Below are 19,679 nucleotides of genomic sequence, written 5' to 3' on the forward strand. Positions count from 1 at the left end.
GGTTTAGGGGGTTAGCATTTTGTTTATTTTTGTCATTCTGTTGTTGTCCCCTAGTTTGTAGGGAATGTCAATTGTTTAGGGATTGAAAAAATTGACATATAGTTGGGTGATAACAGTGATGTAAAGAGAATGAAATTTTTTTGTGGCTGTATGTGTAAAGGCATTTGCTGTAAACATTGTAAGGTTTTTGACTGAAATGAATAGCAATGAGTTCCTGTATTGTGACATACATTATTTGGCTCTGTACAAGTTTATTTTAGTTTCATCTACTAATAAATATAAGGCTTAATTTTCTAATTCACATAACTATGCTGCTAAAAATTCATGTAATTTATTAGATAATGGAGAAGTCTTAAAGTAGCTTTTCTTAACCATAACAATATCCAAACAAGCCTTAAATATAACCATGAAAAGGTAACAACACAAAAGAGATCAACATGAAAGTAGTAGTCTTAAAGTAGGGTGTCTAAAGTATCACAGGGACATTAGCCCTTGGTCATTGACAGATTCATTACAAAACAGATGGTATCACTAAAATCTACTATGTTCTTCATCCCAATGCCTTCCAGGCCCTAGGTGATGTTTTTGCCATGAACCTCAGGGTCCTCCTTGATGGGCTAGTGACTGTTGCTGTTGATGGTTGTAGTTGACTAGCACTGCTGCTGCATCTAGCTCTCTTGGATGATGTCTGTGACTCCTGGCTTCCTCCAACTTGTGTACTGCTCTTCCTCTTTGGTTGAAGTCTTGTTGCTGGTTGTGTTGTTGTCTTGGCAGGGATCTTGTTGGGTTTTGGAGTCCTAGTTGTGCCAACCCCTTTCTTGGCCCCTTTCTTGGTTTGTGCAGTTGCATTCTGCTATAAACAGTAATAACAAATTGGGTTAATGGGACAGTATCAACATGAGATGATTATAAGCTCCTTAATCAACTTGCTGAATCTCCTTCATCCTCCTCTCCCATTCTTGGACATATGTTGCCTTTGCAGCCTTCCACATCATCATCTTTAGCTGAACACCTGGGAACCTTTTTCTGAAGTTGCTATATAAGTGCCTGACACAAAACCTGTGGTCTATGCCAGGCAGCAACTCATCAAAGGTTGGGATCAATCCTTTGAAGCAGAATTTAAAAACATCACCAGTCAATAACAGCACAACATGAATTAAAGAAAGAATTAATTACACAAGTTTAGGTTGAGAGTTACCTTTTGTTGGTCGCTCATGAATGTACACCATCTGATCTTATCAACTCCCAAATCATCACACAGATTCAACAAAAACCATCTCCACGAATCTTTCGTCTCTGCTTCAACAACAGCATAGGCAATTGGCAGAATCTAATCATTGGGGTCCCATCCAATGGCTGTTAGAAGTTGACCCCCATATGGAGTCTTGATGAAGCATCCATCAAGGCCGATCATGGGTCTGCACACCATGAAACTCCGTTTACAAGCATCCAAGCAGATATAGATCCTCTGAAATTGTGGTCTCATGTCTGTACCAGGAGCTGGTGTCTCTAGCTCAAATTCAGGAGGTCTCTCCACTTATATCTGAACAGTGGACCCTGAATTAGACCTCAGTAACTCCGCAGCATAGTCATGAATCCTCCTATATTGCTCTCCATAAGTACCATTAATTTCATCCAGGGCTTGCTGCTTCACTCTGGCAGCTTTGGTCATTGTGAGATCCACATTCCACTTGCTATAAGCCTTCTTTATCAAACTTCTCAACTTGATTTTTGGGTTTTCACAGATCTTCTTCATAAAAGCCTTACTTAGCCACTGAGAACTCATTATACCAATCTTGGTTGCCTTAGAGCATGTGTGTTTTTTGTAACAGCTGGTCAGTTGCTATGAATCTTCTCTCTTCATCTTATGGCAGTAAGCAAACCACTTGCAACCTTCTTTGCAAACAGCTTTGCACCTATGGCTATCACACTTCGAGAACCATATTCCTCTGCCACTGTGCACGGCATAGCTCGTTACACATTCCTTAAAAGCATTCCTATCTACGTACATTGTCCCAACCTCCCATTTATACTCCTTCATATTCTTCAAACCCTTATACAACGGGTACCTCCTGAACAAGGGATCCCCTTCATCATCACTTACAGGGACATCCCACAACCCCTCACTCTCATACCCATCATCCTCATCCCTTAATCCAGCAGCCACCACTTGCTCCTTACCCTTATTAACACTGCCACTGTGCTCTCCTTGTTCTCTCTCAGTTGGAACACTCTGTTTTGGCCTTTGGGGATCTTTTGTAGTTGTGACTTCAACATCATACAAACCCCTATCACCATTCCAATCATCATCGCTGTCATCAAATGCAACCTTCAGATTAGTATCTCCAGAGCTATTTCCACTCCATTGTTCATCACTGTCCCCCTCATCATCAATTCCTGGCTGGTAGTCATCATCCTCAAATTCTTCATCACCTGAAAAATCTGACCCCTCTGACCTCTCTTCATCACCATCCTCCAACACATCATTCTGGGCTTTTGTCACCACCTTGGGCTTCTTACCCACCTTGGCCTGAGCAAGAGATTGGGCCTTGTGCAACACAATTGGACCAGGCCCAATAGTGTCTGCAGTGGGTGCAACAGCCTCATCACCATCTATCTCTTCAACTTCCTCAATAGTGCAGTATTTCCTAGTAGTAGCAGCATCTTTGTGAACAACAAAAAGCTCTACCATGTTGTCCCTCATTCCAATTCTAGCCATGTCCATGGCATCCTTGTCTGTGTGAAGCATCCTCAACCCTACATCTGTTTCATCGTTCAGAGACTTATACCACATTGCAGCGATATTCTGTACCACATATCCCTGTTCGAGCACTATCTCCATAGCCTCGAACCTACTCCACCTATCTTCATCACAGTAGTCCACTATCGAAGTCTCACCCCCACATAGTGTAAAGGTTCACCATCAAACCCAAACTTTCTCCCATGGTGTATCTTGACACTAAAATAGCTCATTTCTCGACCAATCTGTTACACAAACACAATAGACTTCATAAAATTCTCACATTGACCAACAACAACAGAAATGCATAAATAAAATCACTAGGGCAAAATAAAAACTTCCAAAATAGAACAAGAAATGAATATGAAACTATAAAACAAAACAATCACACATCAACATACATCATTACATATAAACACGCATTAAGATGAAAACCAAATGGGTTCAGAAGATTTGATAATGGAATACCTGACACGATCTTCTTCCAGAAAGCAAGGGTTTCAAACTCACTGCTGTTGTGGACCTTTAACGTTACTGAACGACAATGTCACTTCTCTGGCTGCGAATCGCAAGCCTTCAGTGACTAGCGGTAGGGTTTGTGGCTTTTCCTTTGCGTTTCGTGCTTCAAAGAAGAAGAAGAAGAAGAAGAGTCAGGGTAAGCAGCATGCGTTATGTCCAAAGGCGGGAAGGCTTACATGTTTACTAACCACTATCACCTCTTCCTTGCCACGTCGGACACGGCGTCAATAATTTGACACCCACTTAACGGAAGGACTTGATTGATGCAAATCAAATCTTTTTAGGATTTAAATAGAACAGTTTAAACGTTGGAGACTAAAATAGAATTCACCCCAAACGTAGGGAACCAAAATAATAGTTTACCCTAAATTTTTATATAATAAATATATTAGGAATTTTATATTTTTAGCTTCTTAGATATGAAAAATATTAGGTAATTAACATTTTTTTACTTTACATTTAAACTAACACTATAACAAATTCTCCAATTTCTTTTACCAAAATGTATTTAACATTCTCTTTTTATTGGCCTATCTTACAGACTTGTATCAAGAAACAAATTATTTAAACAAGAAAATGGTCAGCAAACGTATGTAGTAGTGAGCCAACGAGCTAAAGTTCAAATGGCATAATTTTTTTATCTTTATCTATGTTTGTTTGAAAGGAAAATAGAAGGAAAGAAAAAAGAAGAAAGAAAATGGAAAGAAAAATGATTATTTTTCATTGTTTAGTTGACGAGAAAAACTAAAGAGAAAAAAAAGGGATAGAAAACAATTGGTGAGACTCACCAATTTTTTTTCTCTCCAACATTAGAAAGAAAATGGGAAGAAAACTAATTTTTTTCTCTCCATTTTCCTTCCATTCAAACACACCTAAAGAAAATAAAAATTCACTCAATTTCTTTTCTTTCCTTTTTTTCTTTTCTATTTCCTTCCTCTTTATTTCTTTCCTTTCAACCGAATATTCGAATTTAAATCTCATTTCTAACTTAAAAAAAAAAACGTATGTGACATTGATGTCCATCTATTTCTTCTTTTTTTTTTAATATGAGAAATTCTTGGAACTAGCAAAAAGATTTTGACCCTCAGACATTAAATTGTTTTCAACAAATATATTTTACTAATTTATATGTACAAATTTTGAAAAATAGAAGTACAAATGGTATTAATTTATGTGTATAAATTTTGATAAATATAAATACAAAGTATATATTTTATGTATATAAATTTATATAAATATAAATATAAATTAGGGTCTGGCCTTCAAATTTATCATAATAAATATTTTGTAAAATAGATACCGAAATGCATTTTTTTTATAAACTATGTAAACCACGACAGGGGTCCCGCGATTTATAAATGCACGTAATCTGCTACAGGGGTGTCGCAGTTTACGTTTGAAGCATTCCTTCACATAATTCGCGATAGGGGTGTTGCGGTTTATGCTTTAATGTTGACTTAGTTCGTTTTCCATGGAGTATGAGTTATTGGATGAAACTTTGGTATGCCTTTTTTATATATGGCGCAACATAGGTTGGTGCTTTGATTTAATTAAAATTAGTCTCTTGAACTCATAGAATTACCAACAAAATTAGAGCACCTTTACTCAAGAGAATCACAACTACGTAGAGAATCGCTAACAATAACCACATCACCGTAAAACGAATAGCAAGTACAACTTTACTTAACATTCATACATGGAAAAGCATAGACTTAAACAGGACAACACAAATAAGAAAAGAAAAATGAAAGCTAATCATGACGACCTAATGACACCTATGCCTCGGCTGTGGGTGCGAATCCTCGCTGAGGGCAAGTCCTACGAGTGTGTCCTGTCTGCCTGCATAGCCCACATCGCTTCAGCCGACTAGTATCGGCCTCATCCATGGTGTTACGGATTCTTGTTGACCTCAGTCGCCCTTCTCTGACACGTCTCATGTAAGGATCAGGAACGACAGTAGGACCGTCGTACGGTGGCCACAGACCCTCTGGAACAGGGGACAAAAATCTCATCCGGTATACATTGAACACCTTACTCATGGTATGAACCTCATGGACGTACATAGCCCAGTCTAATCGGGACTGAGCACAGCATGCAATCACATGACAGCACGGGTAATGGAGAGCTTAAAAGTACATGCAGTCACAAGTGCGATCTTTGAGAGAAACCCGATACGTCCCACGTGAAAAGTTACCAGTAGGAATCGTCTCAGCCATGGTATACTCAGACTGATGTCTGTCGAACAGAGTAACCAAGAAGCACCTCGAATTTTTCAAGTTGCACTCTATCACCTTGACCAGCGCTTGGCAAAACCGTTGGCCTGATCCCAACTGCGCCTCTGCTATCTGCCCTCGGACGACAAAAAGCTCTGCTAACCTCCCATATGTGGATTTCACAAGTGCAGTGACCGGCAGATTCTGTGTCCCCTTCAATACAGAGTTAACACACTCGAATATGTTTGTCGTCATGTGGCTGAACCGTTTGCCTCCATTCTGGTGTTGGGTCCACTTATCGTACTCCAGTCGGTTGGCCCAATCACATATAGCCAGATTCTCAGTTCTCATAATATCAAACCAGTAGTCAAACTCTTCATCAGTCTTGGCATACGCTGCATTCACGAGCAGCCGCCTTCCATCATGGCCCTTGAAACTGAGAGCAAAATTAGCTGCAACTTGTCGAATGCAATACGCTCGATATGCATGAGGCGGTAGCCAACCACTGTCTGGTGCCTCCAGTACAGTGTTAATGCCGTTGTGTCTGTCAGAGATCACTAGAATGCCTTCTTGTGGGGTCACATGTTGATGCAAGTGGGATAAGAAAAAAGCCCACGACTCAGCATTCTCCCTCTCAACAAGTGCGCGTACCGTCAATGCTGATTAGTGGCTTGCAATGTTTAAAAGCCTCAATGCATGGAGAAAATGTCCAGAAAAGACGATGAAAGTACTCTGTAGACTCATCAACCTCATCACTTACACGCACTGGAGAAGTCTTCAACAAAGCAACGGTTCCGTCCATTGTTGCTTGCATCCCAAGGATCCACCGGAGCAACTCGGCATACGACTCTTCCCAATTCCCGTAGATCTGTGCGACTGCCTTCTGCTTTGCCTTCCACACCTTCCTATAACTAGGCCTGAATCCGTAGGTTGACTCAGTGGCTTCTTGCAACACCTTTATCGTAACCGCTGCATCCGCCCTAACCAACGGATAGATCCTCGCACAAATTATGTGGTAATCGAGCTGTCGGTGGTCACTCGAAATCGAAGTGGCCAGGTAAGTGTGAGCTCCGTTGTACCTTCTAACCTCCCGGTTACCCTTACGCTGACGAAGTGCCATGCGGATCGTCCAAGTGCAGCCGTTTCCAAACTCCTTACATCTCCCAACATACTTCAGATGATCTGATTCCATAACCTGATATTGAACTCCACGATGAATGCTATAATCCTTAACACTCATCACAGCTTCCTCCTTGGTCTGGAAAGATTGGCCAATCTGAAATTTCCCAGAAGTATTGTCCTCGTGTAATCCTTGGCCTCCAAAAATGTGTACCTCATCCAGTTGTTGACTCACTGCTTCCAAGTTCAGCGTCGGAAACTGTGGCGGTTGTTGGTGGGACCCAGAACTGGATGGCCCCTGAGGTGCAGGTGGGGCCATCAGAATCTCCTCCTCACTATCCCCCGATATGTGATCGGGCTCATCGTGTGAATCATCTTTCCGCATCGCGTCCTCAACGTGATCCGCCTCACCACTACCAACAAGACTAGTAATCAAACTAGGTGACCTACCTGCCAGTGCTAGAACAAGTGGAGGTGCAGTTAAGAGACAATCAGGTGCAACAACAGGCATCGAAGTAGAAGCACCCCATCGTCGTCGATTGAGGATTTGGCGTTGAAGCCCTGAAACTGTCGACACCGTCTTCCAACTTGGCAAACAACTCGTGTATTCTCACCACCGAAAAATTTCGCCGACAATGAAACAAGACCTCCATGTCTTCATCCGACTCTATCACAAATGTTTCATACTGCACACCACTTGACACAACCGCCATCGGAATCTTGTAGAACACCTTCTTCACCAACTTGGCCCCACACAACCCTGCCTTCTGCAATATGTTCCTCTTTAGATCCGACAAAGTATCAGTCAAACGGATAAAAATGCTCAGCGGTTCTTTATCAGTGAACTTAACACCATGCCTATTACTTTTTTTTATTTTACCAAAGCAATTGACTAGAACCAACAAGCTCTTCTCACTATCCATTTGTGAAAGTGTGAAAATGACTCTCTACAAATGTCCCACTCCCTATCTTGAGTGGTATATATAGATGAATTTGACAAAACATAAACCGCGACATCCCTACCGTGGATTATATGAAGGAATGCTTCGAACGTAAACTGCGGGACTCCTATCACGATTTACATAGTTTATAAAAAAATACATTTTAGTATCAATTTTACAAATTGTGTATTCTGATAAATTCGGAGGCCATAGTATTTATTTCAATAAATTTCCCTATAAATTATTACTAATCCATAATAATAATATTTACTGGTCACTAGCGGCTCAACAGGCACTAACGTGCCTGTTCAGCCACTTTTCTATTGTTTTGAAGAATTTAATTTTATTATAATGCTAATTAGTTGACAGTGTGCATATACTAATTTTAATTTATATACTATCGTACCTGTTCAACCGCTTTTCTATTATTTTTAAGAAATTAATTTTATTTTTTTTGTTAATATATTATTTATTCTTCAAATTTATTAGATAAGTATTTTTTATTTTAATATTGACGTGACCTTATTTATATCATATTTTATTAAAATTAAAATTATTATAAAATATCTTTAAAATGTTGAATTATAAAAACTCACAATAAAAGGATATATATATTATCAAAAAAAATATAATTTAAAAAATAATGATAATAATATTATCCTGATTCAAAAAGAGTATATATGAACCAAAATACATATTAGTTATTTATAAAAGATAATTTTTACTTAAATATTATGGATATTCATATTTGTCTTCATTTTGCTTATTAATTATTTTTATAGTTTGATACTTAAAAACAAAAAAAATAAGCATTCTCATTAAGCAAAATAGGAGAGTATAAAAATTGTATATTCGGAAAAAATCATTCATAATTCATCATACATCTCTTTATCGATAACTTCTCGATTTTTGAAAAACTGTCAGATTTATTGACCATATAAATAACTATACAAACGCTTCAAGATTATTAGTGAAAAATTATGTGTAACAAAATCAAAATAAAAATTTAAAAATATTATTTACAAATTAACTATTTATAAACGTTATTAAGTTTAATTATTTATTTTTAATTGTAGTTAATTTGAGGTCGAGATAAAAATTTATATTCAAAAGACTCTTTATCTTCATACATAATTTCAATTGTTAAAAAATATTTTATTTTTCTTTTTAATTTTATATTTAATTTTTTTAATTTTTTTAATTTTATTAATTTTTTAAAATTATTAATTTATATTTTTATTATATCCTCTTACTATATTAAACACTATTCTTTCTCTTACTATTATTCTCTAAACACATATTTGTCATTGTCTCATCGCCATTATTATATTTTCTTATTCTTCTTTCTCATTTTTTCCTTCTCCTTCCACCTTCTTGTCACCCGATCGAAATTAATTATCACCAAGTATTATTATCGCAACTTTTAATCTTGTCTATTACTTTGATTTATAATCATCTATTCTGTTAACTTTTATGAGTTGTTGAAGTTTTGCTAAAAGAAGTAAGACATAAAGCATTTAAAATTTTTACCCAAATTATCAAATTACTTTTAGAATGTATAAAATTATAAATTTAAATTAAATAAGATATTAAACAAATTTATTATGTTGTTATTATGTGTAACAAAATCAAAATTAAAATTTAAAAATATTATTTACAAATTAACTATTTATAAACGTTATTAAGTTTAGTTATTTATTTTTAATAGTATTTAATTTGAAGCTGAGATAAAAATTTATATTTAAAACACTATTTATCTTCGTGCATAATTTTAATTGATAAAAAATATTTTAATTTTTTTATTTTATATTTAATCTTTTAAATTATCTTTAATTTTGTTATTTTTTTAAATTATTAATTTATATTTTTATTATATCCCTTTATTATATCAAACAATATTCTTTCTCCTACTATTATTCTCTATACACATACTTGTTATTGTCTCATCGTCATTATTATATTACCTTGCTCTCCTTTCTCTTTTTTCTTCTCCTTCCACCTTCTCTTAACCCGACTGTAATTAATTATCACCAAATATTATTATCGCAACTTTTAATCTTGTCTATTCTGTTAACTTTTATGAGTTGTTGAAGTTTTGTTAAAAGAAGTAAGACATTAATTTTTTTTTCAAATTATCAAAATTTGATGTCAGTAATCCCAAAAAATAATCTCAAAATATATTATTTTTAACTAAAATAATAAAAAAAATATATAACTATATATTTTTTAATTAATAATTAAAAAATTAAGTCGCAATTTAATATAGTACCTTAGGATAAAAGGCAACCATTGCTATTTATGTTTGACTGCTACTATCTAAGTTTCATATTTATTTTATTGTGCACATTAATTAAAGTGTATTTTATTATTTTATTTTACATGTTTTGAAATAATGCCACTGTATTATAAGAATGAGATTAATTTTTATAATCTAATACGAATCTTTTATTATTTTGTCTGTTATTTGAATACTATCCATTTAAAATAGTTACTTAAAGTGAAAACACTATATAAAGAGAGATAAAAAACTTTTAGATTTATGGTTTTAGTGTGCTTCTTATTAATCCTCACATGATATACTCAAGTTTAATAGTTTTGATGGTGGTAAATTTTTATAATTAGGTAAAAAATTTTAACTTTTTCTTTCTCTCCATCTCTCTCTCTACGATTTTGAACAAACTCAATTTTATTATTAAATAGTTTTTTAAGTTTAGAATATTTTTAATTTTTTATTTAATAATTAGACTTAATAATTTACTAAAATTCAAACCTATATTCTCTTGAACTACTTCTTTATCATATAATTTGAATCGTTTAAACGAAAGATCGTTAGGCCTTAAAATTTTTAAAGTAAAAGAATAATACAATAAAATAAATTAAAAAACCTAATAAAATAAAATAGTTAAAAAATAGAATATATATATATATATAGGAAAAATAATAAATTAAAATTTACATGGCTCATGACATAAAAAAATAAAGAGAAGAAAATAATCATAAAGGTTGAAATAATAAAAAATGTATAACATAGTTCTTATCTTGCCACATTTAAATGTTATATGTCAATCTAATAATTAATAAAAAATAATATTATCAAATATAAAATAGATTAAAAATAAAAAAGAGATTAATAAAATCAATTAACAAAATTCTTATCTTAGATCGCTAGATTATTTGAAAAATCAATTAACAAAATTTTTATATTGCTACATTTATTGTGTTATCTGTCGAATTAATAATTAATAAAAAAATAATATTATCCAATGTAAAATATATTATAAATAAAAAAATTAACAAAATATGTGTGAGAATTTTTCATTCTATCATTGGTAGGTATAGGTTTTTTTTTATCGTTTATATGTTAATTATGTGACAAATAAATAATATTAAATTAATTAATTTTTTTGCAATACAATTTAGGAAATTAATAAATGTCAAACCTACTACTCTATATAATTAAATATCAAATCCAGTACTTAGATAGTTTAGAAAATTAACATATTAATGTTTTTAACGAATCTTTGATAGGTGCGGATTTTTTTGCGTCCTATATATATATATGCCAATCAAATAACTTAGCCAATACGCAAAACAAATAATATTGTGGTAGACAAAATTAATAATTTAATTTAGTTTCAAAGTAAATATTTATGTATTCAAATTTTGAATATAATACTCTACATAATTAATACTTTAAAAAATTAAAAAAAAATATTGCAAAGCAATTAAAAAAATAACAAAATATTTATAAAATTTTTATTCAATCATTGATAGTCAAAGACATATAAAAAAACATAAAAACAGATATCAAATAAAAAGAATCAGTTTTCTTTCTGCATCAAATTGATAAGACTAAAAAAATTATTTCTTTTTATATTAAATTGATAAAAATAAAAAGTGATATAGTGCTATTTTCATATGTCAAAAGTTGGGAATAAATTAAAAAGATAGAGAAATAACTGAAAATATAGATTAGATAAATAAACTAAAGAGAAGAGATATAAGTGAATGTTACACGTAAAATTAGTAACTGCTGAAGAAAATTTACAATTGCAGTGGATGAAGGCAATGGAAGAAGATGGAGGCAAGAGTATTGAAGAAAGGAGAATAACAGAACAGCAAGACAAATATAGAAAAGTAAAAATCAAACTGCAATGGATGGAGGCAATAGAAGATGTGTTATTATAGTTATAGAAATAACAAAACTGTTTTCATTTTAGTGAGAAGTTATTGGATTTTTCAAAACAAATTTTATGTCTATTTTGTCCTTATAATTTGCTTTATGAAATAGTCTATTGTAGGGTTACTATAGTTCAAAAAATTGGATACCAAAGTTATGGTCAACTCTCTCTATTGGCTTTATATATTGTTATAAATATAGAATTATTCTTCTAATATTAAAGGTGTGGGATGTAAGAGTAGAATAAGGTACAAGTTTTTTTTTTTTTTTAAATTAATTCTGGAATGATGAATTTTCTGAATTTTATTCGATTAAAAAAATTAAATATAATTTATCACCATATAAAACTTCTTTAACACAGTTTATCTCTTCCTTTTTTGCTCTTATTACATACGAAACGACTTTCTTTCTTTTATTTCTCCAACTTATTATTACTAATTATCTACTTAAAAAAACATGTGATTATAAAGAAAAAACAGATTATTTTCCCTTTAGATTCTAAAAAGTAATTATATTTACATTTGAATCCATTTAATATCGAAGAGGATATTTAAGAGAATAATTACATGGCGAGTAAATAAATAAGTATCCAACATTACGAAATTGCAATCGTTCCAGTTTCAGTTTACCAGCAGTTACGGCCATAAATGTTGTAGAGATACACCATAATCCATAACACTATAACAGTAGCTATACAACTACAAGACAAAATAAAGGTACAGTACAATGTAAACATGTTAACCAACACAAACACCCTTCGCTTGCACTGTTTCTATGTATAAAAGTCAAGCGCACGCGCCATCACTGGGAGTGAACTCAAAGCTTGGGGTTTTGGGGTGGGAGAAGGGAACAAATCCAAAACAAAAATTAAAAAATAAAATAACTTGAAAGAGGGAGGTCCCAGGTTTGGTTTGGGTGTGGGTGTATAGGTTCGGAGTGAGTGGGAAAGAGAAAGCGAAAAACCAGCATAGTGGTTAGTGGAGGAGAGTATAAAGCGAAACTTGAATTCCCTGCAATTGCAAATCATCTCTTCTGTATTCGGTAGAGAAGAAAAAAGGAAAAAGAAAAAAAATAAAAAAGCTAAAAGGTAATGGAATTATGGAATATGAAAAAATCTCAACAACACTCAACAGCACCATCAAAGAGAGACACACCACAACCCACTCTTTAAAACCACTTTTATTTCTCTCTTCTTCTCTCTCTCTCTCTTTCTCTTTCTTTCTCTCTTTCTTGTTCCTCACCTTAGATTCTCTTTTCTCTTCTTGCTTCTGCAATGTTGGTGAGCTGGATTGTTCTTGAACTTTGCCTCTGCTGAGGGACTCAAAAGAGCAAGTTTCCGTATTGCATTGTAGTGGTGTTCCAGTTATGGCGGCAGAGGCAGCATTCTCCTTCTCAGTGGCGTCCGTGGTGGAGGATGTGCTTCAGCAGCACGGTACTCGCCTCAAAGATCTTGATTTGGAGTCCAGGAAAGCCGAAGAAGCTGGTATTTTCCCTTCATTTTTCTGAGATTTTGGAATCGCTGATCATAATATGAATCTATGACCTCTGAATTCTGCATTGCTCTTTTCTCATTGCTGGGAGATAGGTTTATCAATGTCTGATCACTGTAAATTCAACATCAGAACAATTTAGTCCTTTGATCCACAATCCATCTTTCCGTGAATGTATTGATTTATCATCTTTATCTCTGTGACGGTTGCATATCTGGATTTTGTATGAGTTACTCTGAATTCTCAAATAGAAAATCATTGATGTGCAGCATCTAGAAGATATGAAGCAGCAGGGTGGCTTAGAAAAATGGTTGGAGTTGTTGCGGCCAAAGATTTACCAGCTGAACCCTCTGAGGAAGAGTTTAGGCTTGGTTTGAGAAGTGGGATTATTCTTTGTAATGTTATTAACAAGGTTCAATCTGGAGCTGTTCCCAAGGTGAATTAGATAGATCCTAGTTTAATTTACTCACTTTTCTCTTATTGTTTGTTTAGTATTTACTAATGTCTGCAATGTGTTCTTCATTTTAAGGTTGTGGAGAGTCCTGTTGATTCTGCAATGATCCCGGATGGGGCACCATTATCCGCATATCAGTACTTCGAAAACGTGAGGAATTTTCTGGTTGCTGTCCAGGAAATTGGACTTCCTACTTTTGAGGCATCTGATCTGGAACAGGTATGTAAAATAACATACTTTTTTCTGTTTCAACTTTGTTTTTCTTTATAGAATTCGCATAGTGGTGTATTTAATTACGACCTTCCAATTTGATTATGCACTGCTTTGTCTTTCTGCTGAAACGCTGGTTATGTTTTAGGGAGGAAAATCATCCAGGATTGTGAATTGCGTCTTGGCCCTTAAATCCTATGGTGAATGGAAAAAGAGTGGGGCAAATGGTGTGTGGAAATTCGGGGGGAATCTCAGACCAGCTACATCAACAAAATCTTTTGTGAGAATGAACACAGAGCCATTTACTAATTCCTTGTCGAGGACCTCATCGATTAATGAAAAGTCTCTAACTGGTCTTAACAATGAAGCTGAATCTAATAGTAAAATGGTAGGTAAGCTTTATTTGTGGCATTGCTTGGCTAGTTGAGCTGAAAGAATAACTAATGGAATGATCATAATCACACACTTGCAGTCTGGCTCCCATTCATTGAGTTCGCTTGTTCATGCAATTCTATCAGATAAGAGGCCAGAAGAAGTTCCAATGGTAAGCTGATATATTGTAGGTGTTCCACAAATGATCAAGTTAGTGGCTACTTTAGTAAAATGCATTTGAAATTTGTATCCTGATAGAACAATTCTCAGTCCCATCACTAGTCTTCCACTGCTTCAGTACTATCAAGAGTGCGTTTGAGCCTACAAGCTTCTAAGTAATATTTTTCTCTGCATGGAACAGTTGGTTGAATCTGTTTTAAGCAAGGTTGTAGAAGAGTTCGAGCATCGGATTGCAAGCCGAGGAGGTGAACAGGTACAGCCAAAAATAACTTCAAGAGATCCTGTTTCTCAAAGCAATGGGTCTGCATTGAAGTTTGTTATGCCAGATAAAAGGGTAACACAACCACATTTTGTTATGCCTAGTGTTTGCAACATTCCAGGACCTTATGAAACTTAAGAATGCGTTTTTGTTGTAATTGGTTAGGTGGACAACAGGATTAATATGGTAACAAAGAAAGAGGATTTCATTCAGAAAAGCCGTGTTGCTGAACAATCAAGAGGCCAACTTCTGAGACAGAAAGAGCTATCTGATCAACAACAGAGGGATATTCAAGTAAAAAATCTTAGGCTGTATTTGTCATTATAATATATATATTTTATACTTGATTTAATAAAATACTTTGATTCATTATGTTTTTGTAGGAACTGAAGCACATGCTCCACACAACAAAAGCTGGTATGCAGTTTATCCAAATGAAATTTCAAGAGGAGTTCTCTAATCTAGGTACTACAGAGTTGGGATTAATTAATTTCAAGTTCTTTGCTCAATTGTTGCTTCCCTCATTAACATGTCATTATCTTATTTTAACTTCTATTATTCCATAGGTATGCACGTTTGTGGCTTAGCTCATGCTGCATCCGGATATCATAGAGTTCTTGAAGAAAATCGCAAACTATATAATCAAGTCCAGGATCTCAAGGGTAATAAGAATACTGATTAATGAGAGGTTTCTTATTTTTTAAGTCCTAGCATAGAATTAAGATGGATAATTTTGTTTGATCAGGGAGTATTCGAGTTTATTGTCGAGTAAGACCCTTCTTTCCTGGACAACCAAACCAGTTGAGCACAGTTGAAAGTATAGAAGATGGAACTCTCACTGTACATATTCCTTCAAAGAATGGGAAGGGACGCAAATCCTTTAACTTCAACAAGGTTTTTGGACCATCTGCATCCCAAGGTTGGTTTGGTTTTAGGTCTGAGTTTTCTCCAGGATTTATTTGTTAGTGTGATTGAAAAATTTTTCCCTCATTTTGCAGCGGAGGTCTTCCTTGATATGCAGCCACTCATTAGATCTGTTCTTGACGGTTTCAATGTTTGCATATTTGCATATGGCCAAACAGGATCAGGAAAAACTTACACTATGGTAGAATTCAATTGAAGTTCTCTTTGGAAAAACTGAGATTTAATTTATTGAGCTTATTCTCATTTAGGTTTTTTAATATGTAGACTGGACCAAAAGAGATCACAGAGAAAAGCCAAGGTGTGAACTACAGGGCTCTAAGTGATTTGTTTCTCATAGCAGATCAAAGAAAGGATACTTTCCACTATGATGTTTCTGTTCAAATGATTGAGATATATAATGAGCAAGTCAGGGATCTACTTGTTAGTGATGGAACAAACAAAAGATATCCTTTTTACCAGTCATTTGATTCTCATTTGGAAGTGCTTATATGGTTATTCCTGTCATAAATTATCTCTCTTAAAAACTTAAGCTATTTGGTAGAGGCACATGAATGGTTAAATCCAATATGCTCTCTCATGCAATTTGGATTTTTTCATAGTGCTTAAGCTTTCATGAAGAACACAACCTTTTATTTGTACTGCTTGCCCTTAACCATTGATTACATTAGAAATCCGTAGTAGCTCCAACAAAGGGCTCAGTGTGCCAGATGCAAGCCTTGTCCCTGTATCATCAACACTTGATGTTATTGAGCTAATGAACCTTGGGCAAAGGAACCGCGCAGTTGGAGCAACAGCCCTTAACGATCGTAGTAGCCGATCTCATAGGTATATCCTCTTGTTGACCAGTGTTTCATTCTGGTGGTGTTTTGCAGGCAGTGCTAACTTGGTTATCAATTTGGCAGTTGCTTGACTGTTCATGTTCAAGGAAGAGATTTGACATCTGGAACCATACTTCGCGGATGCATGCATTTAGTTGACTTGGCAGGAAGTGAAAGGGTAGACAAATCTGAGGCCACAGGAGACAGACTAAAAGAAGCACAGCATATCAACAAATCCCTTTCAGCTCTTGGGGATGTCATTGCTTCCCTTGCTCAGAAAAACTCACATGTTCCTTACAGAAACAGTAAACTCACACAATTGCTCCAGGATTCACTTGGTAAGGTTTTAAGAGCTGTCTTGCTTATGGGTCAGTACTAGTAGTAACTATATTGCATGTGTATTCTCGTAAACTTTGCTGAATGCTGAGTCAGGTAGACCTTTTCTTTCGAATGAAACTGATAATGCTGTCTGTTTGGGTTTTAATTACAGGTGGACAGGCCAAGACACTAATGTTTGTTCATATAAGTCCAGAGAGTGATGCTATTGGAGAAACACTCAGTACCCTTAAATTTGCAGAAAGGGTTGCCACAGTTGAACTTGGTGCTGCTCGAGTAAACAAGGATAGTGCAGATGTCAAAGAGCTCAAAGAACAGGTTAATATTCAAATTTAACCACTTTTTCTTCATAACAAAATAAAATCTTACAAAAGAGAAGATCAAATTCCATTACCACTTATATAAGTCTAACTGTTGGGTTTTACTTCAGATTGCGAATCTAAAGGCAGCATTGGCAAGAAAGGAAGGAGAATCGGAACATTCTTTCTCTGGTAGCTCTGAAAAATACAGGACAAGGGCTGGTGATCTATCACCTTATCACGCAAGCCAGCGAGGCACAGATGCTGGGGATCGCCCTGGATGCCGGCAACCAATGGTTGATGTTGGCAATATAGGGGTATGCTCTCAAAATATAGTGTTTCTCTAAATATAGCTAATTTATGCTTTTTGGTTGGTTATTAATATTCCTTGAACTAATGGAACTTGAACCATTCATCCTGCAGCTTCAAAGTAAGTCCAAATTTAGACACAAAACTCAAAGCTTGGATTTTGATGAGATGTCATCAACTTCACCACCCTGGCCCCCAGTAAGTAGTCCCGGGCAGAACTACGCAGAAGACGATAAAGAAACTGGTTCTGGAGAATGGGTGGACAAAGTCATGGTAAACAAGCAAGACGTAAACAAAACTGACAACCTCTTAGGATGTTGGGAATCACCGGGAGCCAACGGGAACTTATCCGATGTCTTTTACCAAAAATATCTGCAAGACTCTTCTAAGATGTACTCTGAACAATCCTACAACATGTTCATGGGAGGCAACCAGTTCAGCATGATGGCGGGTTCTGATGAAATGGATGAGCTTGATGCTGCAACCAGTGATTCCTCTGAACCTGACTTGCTTTGGCAATTCAATCATTCTAAACTCTCCACCATGACCATGACCAATGCAGTTGGATCAAAGACTAAGAGATCTATCCCAAAGTCAGCAAAGAGCCCAGAAATGAGGTAATACAAAAATGACATTCTAGTTATGGTTATGATTTTTCAGCATCAGTGGATAATGAAAAATAACTGACTTGTGTTTTGACAAATTTTATAGCAGGATCGGTGCTTCTGTTTCAAATAGAACAGCAAGGCATCCAGCTCCAGTTGATGTCAAACGTAAAGCTGGCAATAGAAAGTAAACCTGGTTATTTAAAACGTAAAAAGAGTGATTTTTCTTTTCTTTTCTTTTCTTTTTGTTATATATATTTTATTTGTCAATTTTTTCAATTTTTTAGAGCGAGGAGAGGTTTTGGCATATATATATTTTTTACATTTTGTGTTTGTAACTTTTTTGTAATTTGTAAACACGCATATAATGGGAGCAATAATGCTTGTTGCTTGTATTGTGTTTTATCTCACACAGCAGCTTAGGGGATGTAATTTGTAAACACAAAACTCACTGCAATGGTTTCTATCACTTTCTGTGAAATCAGTTTTCCCATCACCGTTTTTGTCTTCCTCCTCCCCCTCATAATTAAACTGCAATCTTTTTCTATCTCCCACTCTTTGTTTTTGCTTCAAGGTTATTTTATATTTTTCTGTTTGTCATTTGTCAGTGTTTAAAAAGATTTATATAAAGTGTTAGTATAAGTGTATAACAAATATCAGTTTGATAATAGTTCAACTAAGTTGGTTCAATAGTTTATTGGTGTAATAAAAACCAATTGAAAAAGAAGGAGATCCATAAGAAAAAGAAAAAAGACTTAGTTAAATTAATATTTCTCAACAACTATTTTTACCATACTATAAATATGAATTTACAAAAGTAAAACACACATCTTCTATTATGACGATTTTTTGTAAAAAAAAAAAACATAGAGAGCTAATTGGGAGAGAAATTTAATTTGAACACCGGAATATGAGAAGCGTTATATATATATATATATATATATATATATATATATATATATATATATATATAATGTATTTTTTTATAATAAAAAATAAATAAAAACACGCAATACATTTTTTTAATAGAATAATACTACACATTAAAAAAATTTTTTAATTAAATTCAATTAAATTGGTTTAACATAATAAAAGTCAGTAATAATTAATATTATTCTAAATTTTATTATTTAATTTAGTTAAACTTGATTTATAAAAATACTTAGCTACCATTACTAATAAATAATAATACAAGGATAAACAATCTCCCATCAGTCCATCACTTTGAAGTTTTAAGTTGTGTTTTTTTTGGTAGATTTTAATTTTTAAGTTTTAACCTTTAAGAGTGAATGACTGAATGGTTATGCGGTTTTGGACATGGAGTTAGCGGGTTTTTTTGGTTTTGGTCTGGGAGTAAACGGCTTAACTCTCCACAGTCTACACCACACACCGGTGTATTATTTTTAAGGTTTTATTTTTTGGGCTGGGCGACAGCAGTGTATTATGTATTGGTGTTTTCTTTTATAATATGTTACAATGAAGCCCAAAGACCAAAAGTTATTGGGCTTTGATATTAAAGTTGAAAATATTTGGGAGCTATCATGTTTCCAATAAAAGTGGAAGATGATGTTCAAAAACAAAAAAACAGTGGAAGATGCAACTATAGCATATCTTGGTGTCTCTTAGAACTTAAAAGAGCTGTATCGCCAATGAGCCTTAGCTCAAGTAGCACGTGGTCTTTTTTCTTACCAAGAGGTCTTGAGTTCAAACC

The 19,679-nt window shown here is 34.3% G+C and overlaps 2 protein-coding genes across 3 annotated transcripts; one reads left to right on the plus strand and one right to left on the minus strand.

Annotated features, from left to right (window-relative positions):
* Positions 1-5,385: 5,385 nt before the first annotated feature.
* LOC130933633 (uncharacterized) lies at positions 5,386-7,514 on the minus strand. Its single transcript, XM_057863256.1, has 3 exons — positions 7,160-7,514; positions 6,124-7,050; positions 5,386-6,038 (listed from the first exon to the last, which is right to left on the minus strand). The coding sequence occupies exons 1-3, from the start codon at positions 7,512-7,514 to the stop codon at positions 5,386-5,388; spliced, it is 1,935 nt and encodes a 644-aa protein (XP_057719239.1).
* A 5,245-nt stretch (positions 7,515-12,759) lies between these two features.
* Positions 12,760-18,504, plus strand: LOC130935936 (kinesin-like protein KIN-14I). Of its 2 annotated transcripts, none has more exons than XM_057865867.1 (18): positions 12,760-13,195; positions 13,472-13,638; positions 13,732-13,875; positions 14,015-14,254; positions 14,339-14,410; positions 14,600-14,752; positions 14,843-14,971; positions 15,061-15,142; positions 15,244-15,339; positions 15,423-15,596; positions 15,676-15,782; positions 15,866-16,044; positions 16,265-16,426; positions 16,504-16,757; positions 16,910-17,073; positions 17,186-17,371; positions 17,478-17,980; positions 18,075-18,504. In XM_057865867.1, the coding sequence occupies exons 1-18, from the start codon at positions 13,078-13,080 to the stop codon at positions 18,157-18,159; spliced, it is 3,015 nt and encodes a 1,004-aa protein (XP_057721850.1). In that variant the 5' UTR covers positions 12,760-13,077; the 3' UTR covers positions 18,160-18,504. The 2 variants fall into 2 exon arrangements, with proteins under 2 accessions (XP_057721850.1, XP_057721852.1); XM_057865869.1 differs by having other exon boundaries at positions 18,078-18,504.
* Positions 18,505-19,679: the final 1,175 nt, after the last annotated feature.

Source organism: Arachis stenosperma, chromosome 6 (genome assembly GCF_014773155.1).
Source record: "Arachis stenosperma cultivar V10309 chromosome 6, arast.V10309.gnm1.PFL2, whole genome shotgun sequence".
NCBI lineage: Eukaryota > Viridiplantae > Streptophyta > Magnoliopsida > Fabales > Fabaceae > Arachis > Arachis stenosperma.